At 37.2% G+C, this 7,442-nt stretch overlaps 1 protein-coding gene across 1 annotated transcript in view; it reads right to left on the bottom strand.

The window, feature by feature from the left end:
- The window catches only part of LOC110450392 (EGF-like repeat and discoidin I-like domain-containing protein 3), a 44,353-nt gene that overhangs the window by 9,031 nt on the left and 27,880 nt on the right, over positions 1-7,442 (bottom strand). Inside the window, exons 4-5 of the mRNA XM_021497878.1 lie at positions 6,124-6,268; positions 745-956 (exon numbers count right to left, since the gene is read on the bottom strand). Of these exons, the coding sequence (XP_021353553.1) occupies positions 745-956; positions 6,124-6,268 (357 nt within the window). The remainder of the gene's footprint in view (positions 1-744; positions 957-6,123; positions 6,269-7,442) is intronic.

Below are 7,442 nucleotides of genomic sequence, written 5' to 3'. Positions count from 1 at the left end.
TGTAAGTAGTCTGTCAGGGTGTTTGTGGGTATATTGTACCACTGTTCCTACACTACCTGAAAGTAGTCTGTCAGGGTGTTTGTAGGTATATTGTACCATTGTTCCTACAGTACCTGTAAGTAGTCTGTCAGGATGTTTGCAGGTATATTGTACCACTGTTCCTACAGTACATGTAAGTAGTCTGTCAGGGTGTTTGTGGGTATATTGTACCACTGTTCCTACAGTACCTGTAAGTAGTCTGTCAGGATGTTTGTAGGTATATTGTACTATTGTTCCTACAGTACCTGTAAGTGGTCTGTCAGGGTGTTTGTAGGTATATTGTACCACTGTTCCTACAGTACCTGTAAGTAGTCTGTCAGGGTGTTTGTAGGTATATTGTACCACTGTTCCTACAGTACATGTAAGTAGTCTGTCAGGGTGTTTGTAGGTATATTGTACCACTGTTCCTACAGTACATGTAAGTAGTCTGTCAGTGTGTTTGTGGGTATATTGTACCACTGTTCCTACAGTACCTGTAAGTAGTCTGTCAGTGTGTTTATAGGGATATTGTACCACTGTTCCTACAGTACCTGTAAGTAGTCTGTCAGGGTGTTTGTGGGTATATTGTACCACTGTTCCTACAGTACCTGTAACTAGTCTGTCAGGATGTTTGTGGGTATATTGTACCACTGTACCTATAGTACCTGTTAGTAGTCTGTCAGGGTGTTTGTAGGTATATTGATTGTACCACTGTTCGTACAGTACCTGTAGGTAGTCTGTTAGAGTGTTTGAAGGCGGTGCCCAAGAACTGTACTCTGTCCCATCACTACCGAAGTAGGGCTGCATATGCAGTCTGCCAACATATGCTGGACACACACTTGTCCCTGGAACCGACCAATCCCTTGATGAAGTCATAGAAGAGTTATCTACTCCGTATGGACCATTTACTAGGAACACATTCGTTGCACAACTCGGAACTACAAGATATAAATACCAATATGATTTGTCATGGTGTATAACAAAATTGACTTCAATAAAGTATGATATTACACATTATTATTGATGTAAAGCTATGAAAATCAGTATTCAACAATCTTTTAAAGAAAAGTATAATTAAGGTACGAGTTATCAATATTTAATGGTTCCTTATCTTTAAGTAATATTTTTGCAGAAAATGCTAATTGTATTTCTGTATTTCAGAAGGACATATGATATCTGCTATACGCTATATTACACTTAATATAGCTTCTAACATATCTTTTTCTTACTGGCATTAGTATTTTACAAAGCGTATACCACATACTTTGCAAAGTATGCAAAGTATCCGAAATTCCCATGGACGCGTGAAGCTATATATCATATTTATTGTACAGCAGAGCCTATTACAATAATTTGTTATTAAACAAAATCATAATGTGTGATTTATTAAAACTGTTTATGTAATACTCTTCTATAAATATTCATCGTTAGATGTATTTGTAAACTAGATAGGTGATGGTTTTATATCATGATACTGATAATGTTTTGGTTTTGACAAACTTTATTTGTATATTGCAATAAAGTGCTTGTTCTATTTATTGATATTGCCAACGTATGGAATCTACACGGTTATTGACTGTTCAACTTTCCCTTTGACATTGGTTATGCCGATGGACATTCCCGATTCCTTACTTATGGTATATTTTAGTTAAATGAACTGAAAACAGAATATATCGAGGACAATCGAATGTTGTACATCCTGTTTGCCATTGAGTCTGCTGAAATTATGATTGGTGTTCAAAACGTAACAAACGTCAATGACTTTGTCAGATTGACACAAATATGTACTTTCCTGGCCTATATCGAGTCAATGATCAGAAACACTGTGTGGGCAGAGAGCAGTCTAAACATCATAAATCCACGGCCTAATTTACACTGTTACCATTGACTGTTGACTTGTCTTATATATGTTTGCATGAATAAGTGAAATAAGTATCTGATAGCAAATACGACGGAATAGCAATCGATTCGTGGATGAAAGATTTACCAATTTTAGTTTATGACACTGATTTAAATAGTGTCCGTGTGGTAATCTACGTTATATTATTTACCAACATATATTACAAAAAAAACGTAAAACTAATTGTTATTTTACTTCACGTTAATATATTAAAGGTAAATATTTCTAAAAACATATTTGACAATTTTTGCTGCATTATTGGTTTTGTTACAAGAGGCTCAGATACCTGTTTCATTCATCATGACATTAAAACAATTATGACAAAATATTCTCATTAATAGTTGTATTACAAATATTCTCCATATTATAGGTTCTTCTTTATAGTAAAAAATTATCATGAAAGATCGAAGGATCCAGTGTTCGATACTGCTAGTATTAATGTGTTTGTCTATTCGTGAACAGCAAACGTATAGGTTTGAACAAAATGGGTATATGGAGGGAATCTCAACTGTTTCGATGTAATAATCCAATCGGGCGATGCTAAGCTATAGAACTAATAAGTCAACTGATGTTAGTGCCCAGAGATTATCCCGAGGGAGTTGGTTGTTTTTATAAATAAATATATTGCAGAATATTCACATAGTTTTCGGTTTGGGATTTCGTCCGAACCAAAATATGATGGAGGGATAACTTCACACGGTGAGTCTTGACCTTGGAGCCAATCCTGTGCCCGTATTCATGGAACCGTTCTCACGCTCAAGCATCGGTTTTGTGCTCACACCAACTTTCTCGTAGCTCACTATAATCATGTCAAACGATCAAATAGTCAAATGAAAACATTGAAAACAGTATTCAGCTTTAAGTCTCCTCAAAGTTTTTTCAAATCATCGACAAAATAAAGATTTTATTATCAAGTTATAACCGCAACAAGAAATTAGACTTGAGCACAAAATCCATGCTTGAGCATGAGAACGGTTTCATGAATACAGGCCCTGGTAGCTTGGATATATGTAGTCGTCTTTTAAGTCAGAATGTGGTTATATGGTGGGGATCTGGATAACGTTTTAAGTATATCGTTTAGTGGCCACCCCTCCAGCGGTCACACAAAATTATGTTTATCCAAATATTCACCAGAAATACGAAATAAGGAAGCACCTATTTGAAACTTAGCATGCCAATCCAGAGAGGTCAACAAAACAAACTTAATATGTCACTCCAGAGGGCTAAACAAAACAAACCTAGCATGTCAATCCAGAGAGCTAAATAAAACAAACTTAGCATGCCAATCCAGAGAGGTCAACAAAACAAACTTAACATGTCACTCCAGAAAGCTAAACAAAACGAACTTCGCATGTCAATCCAGAGAGGTTAACAAAACGAACTTAGCATGTCACTCCAGGGAGGTAAACAAAACAAACTTAGCATGTCAATCCAGGAAGGTAAACAAAACAAACTTAGCATGTCACTCCAGGGAGGTAAACAAAACAAACTCCTTTAATTCACTACATCATATGACCAGTGGCACTGCTACAACCGTGTACGAGGAGCAGGATTACATAACAATATGCTATACAACATTAAGCCGTTTTGACCCATATTAACTCCAAATCAGATTTCGTTGAAATTTCTTTATCCGCATGGAATGGGAAAGGCTTTAAAGTTGTACCCCCAGTTGCCCTATTAGGCCCAATGTTTCTGCCCTCGGTGAGGGGGTACAATCGGTTCATGCTCAGACTGCGAATTCCACACAGCCATTCTGCACTAGTAGCGGTTAAAAGAAAAAGGTGACGAACGGATGACTGTCGCTTCACCAGAGCATAACTGTTATAACCCATCGGAGTCAAAAGCAATTATTATTTTGAAATAATTTGGAAAAGGAAAAGAATTTGAGTTAGATCACCAAATAAGTCATAAACATCAGAAAATACTTCGTAAACGTGACAAAGACAGCCCACGGTGATATATAACGTAGATTAAAATACTTAATTCATCATACACAAAAATGCTGGTTATCAAAATATCTTACTCTTACGTCACACAATATGAGAATCTGGTTTTATTATAATACTAATAGGAAATATGCTGCGATAGTCATATTTAAAACAAACAAAAAAGAGACAATATTATCTACACAACAGAAAGTGGTACCATACCAAATCTCTATAGACTGGTTGTTGGAAGTGATTTCCAATACAAAGTAAAGGAACTGCATAGAAGTTCATGTAAATGTTGCTTGTGGCCCTAATTCATAATCAATATGAATGACTACCTGGAACGACAAAATCCATTAAGCTCGCAAGCACATCATGTTAAATAAGTGAATGAGGGGAATTGAACTGGGTCGACTGTCGGCAACCAGGTAGCTCAATTGGAAGAGCGTCCGTCTAGAATACTGACGATGGCGTCAACATTAGGGCAATCATATCAACGACTGATACGCTTCTCATATCTGATAGTGAAATATTAAATTTCGTATGAGTTGTTCAAAATGAGGAAGATAGAACAGCCTATAGCCTATATCGGCAAGCTATCGTCAAATATTTGATAGTGACGTCAATGGTGTCACGATAATCACATCACAGTAGTTCCTAGCTGAATCGCGTAGGTTCTTCTAGTAGCAATATAAAGCAAAAGTTTGTTATATTTTAATAAGCACCAATCTCAAGTCACCATTTCATCATTTCTCAGCTATTGCAAAACGTTCACGTTACGAATCTTTGTTTGGCAAAGCATGTCATATTGTACATTTTGTTTGTGTTTGGTTAATGGTCCTAGCAACAGCCAGGGACATATGAGGACAGGTGACTAGGGAGACAAAACAGGCAGGGACATATGAGGGCAGGAGACTAGGGAGACACAACAGCCAGGGACATATGAGGGCAGGAGACTAGGGAGACACAACAGCCAGGGACATATGAGGGCAGGTGACTAGGGAGACACAACAGTCAGGGACATATGAGGACAGGTGACTAGGGATACACAACAGCCAGGGACATATGAGGGCAGGTGACTAGGGAGACACCGCCAGAAAGAGAAGTAGATCGATATACTAAGTATGCTTCATTTAAGGTCACTGGAATTGTACCCGTCATATTTTCGTAACATATGACAAGAGATCCCAGAGGGATCTTGGCGCCCACCATTTACCATCTTCATTAGTTCTTTGTCAGTTCAATCTTTTCTCTTCTTTCCTCTAATCTGTTTGATCGAGTCATGTTAACAGTAAATTCACATCGAGGTAACTTTTGATCTTAACTTAATACTGATGTGTATGAAGGCCAACCTTCAAAGTGAGTTTGTCATTTCACATATTTACTAGTACAGTACTTAATGTGAAAGAAATAGAATCGATCATTGCAATATGAGAAAGACCTGTTTAGTTCTTCTTTTAATCCATTTTGTTTTTATGATCAGTCTCAAAATATAACATGCACAACGAGGGATCAAGGGGAACCTACATATAAAATTTGATAAAGATCCCTCCCTACTTTCCGAGAAATAGCGATAACAAACTTTCAATATCAAAATCCAAGATGGCTGCCTGTCAGCTATGTTGTTTATCCGATCAGTCTCAAAAGTTGCCCTGCACAGCTTAGGACCAAGGGGAACCTTCATATAAAATTTGAGAAAGATCACTCTGGTACTTCTTAAGAAATACCGATAACAAAATTGTTTAAGGACGGACGACGGACCCCGGACGGACGACGGACCAAGGACGCAGGGTGATTTGAATAGCCCACCATCAGATGATGGTAGGCTAAAAATTCATAATAGGTAAGTATTTAATGTATTACTATTCGTGTTCTTGCGCACCGATGTTTATTGGCATTAACTGACAACAGAAAAACGCCCAAACAACTATATCTGACTCCTCTCAGTTGTATTCAGCTTAGCCGATAATCCTTTCTACTTATACATTCCACATTATCGCATAAATAGCAACCATTATCAACAATCGGTCCTATACGACACACATTTCTGTCCGTTCCAATAGCCTATACAATCAGTTGTTGTTTAGGAATAGTTTACATTTACAAATAACTGTCTCTATTATGACTCGCACACCTGCTAATATTTTCGTGTAAGCGAGTAACACAACATACGTATCTGTAACATTCTGTGATTTTTTTCTCTCTAATCTGAAATGGTAGATCAGTTTAAGTATAAAAGAGATCGAGATTTAAAATTATTTCTTGATCACTCACCAGTCGCATCACATCCCAGAATGTCGATGCGTAAACAGACCGACACGGACCACGACTGTGGAACTACCCGGATGTATTTAGTGGCCACAGGAGCGGGGAGATTGTTCGTTACTACAGTTTCTCGGTCAGTATTTCCTGGAAATACCTACAATTAATCAAACACAATTTACACAATGTATCGTTACTTAATATGTTGTCATGTCTACAAGCTGGCCATAACACCAAATTATATGCATGCAAAAATGTACGGTTGACTGCATACAGAGATACATAGTGAACGCGTGTAATACGTGAGGAGTTAAATCTTAGCTACATCTCAAAACACAGACATTGATTTGGTTCTCGTAAAGGATTAATTCAACTAAAGGAAGATATTTCATTAAAACGTTTGATTTGAACCACCTTGAATAAAGTTTTCGTATTCCGTATATATCCCAATTTAACCCGTGATGTACAACGCGGAAAAATTCAAAACAGAATGGAAATTTTCATTATGATACTCATACAAAATGTTTTACACTTAAATGCTTTCGGATTGGTGCGTGATTGACGGGTGATAGAAATGAAGGAAAACATCAACACCGAACTACAACCAATAATCGTATTTTGAACTCAAAACCCATGAAGCTAGTACAAGTAATGAATAATTACCAAGGACCTTTAGTTATAAAGATAATAAGACCATGCGTTTCGGAAAGGTTAGCGTCTGTGTGTTATGCTTCATCGAGGACACCTGTCGGCTGCCACATACAGAAAAGATTAAAATAAGACAGACGCATGAGACAGATGTAAAACGATTACTAGAAACTCGAAGTTAGGAGACCTGAACTAAGTCAATATTTTAATGTTCTATATATGGTTATTTCGTCCTATAGGACTCATCCGTGGTTCAAAATGTCAACAGCATGGAACACATGACATGAAATATATGTAGAATGAATCGAATAAAGGAAATGAGTCTCATTACCTTGAAAAACGTTTTGGTTACAAAAGATACTACAGAAGTTTGTTATCAAAAAGAGCATTTCGTGATATCTGTGCCAGAACAAACTTTAAGGTACAGCTAACCTCGGGAACAGGTAGCCATACCAGCAATGTCAGTCATCCTGTTACATAGGACAATAACTAGAAAAACGAAGCAGAAGTTAAAATAAATATTCTACTGAACCAAATGGCTTATAAAGGTAATATCCCAGCTATGTCAAGCTGTCAAAGAGAGAACCAGGGAACTGACACTATACCAACAACCTACACTAATGTCCACACACTATACCAACAACCTACACTAATGTCCACACACTATACCAACAACCTACACT

Source organism: Mizuhopecten yessoensis, unplaced genomic scaffold (assembly GCF_002113885.1).
Source record: "Mizuhopecten yessoensis strain PY_sf001 unplaced genomic scaffold, ASM211388v2 scaffold5197, whole genome shotgun sequence".
Lineage (NCBI taxonomy): Eukaryota > Metazoa > Mollusca > Bivalvia > Pectinida > Pectinidae > Mizuhopecten > Mizuhopecten yessoensis.
The sequence above is the reverse complement of the archived record's forward strand: the minus strand, read 5'-3'. Positions and strand labels throughout refer to the sequence as shown.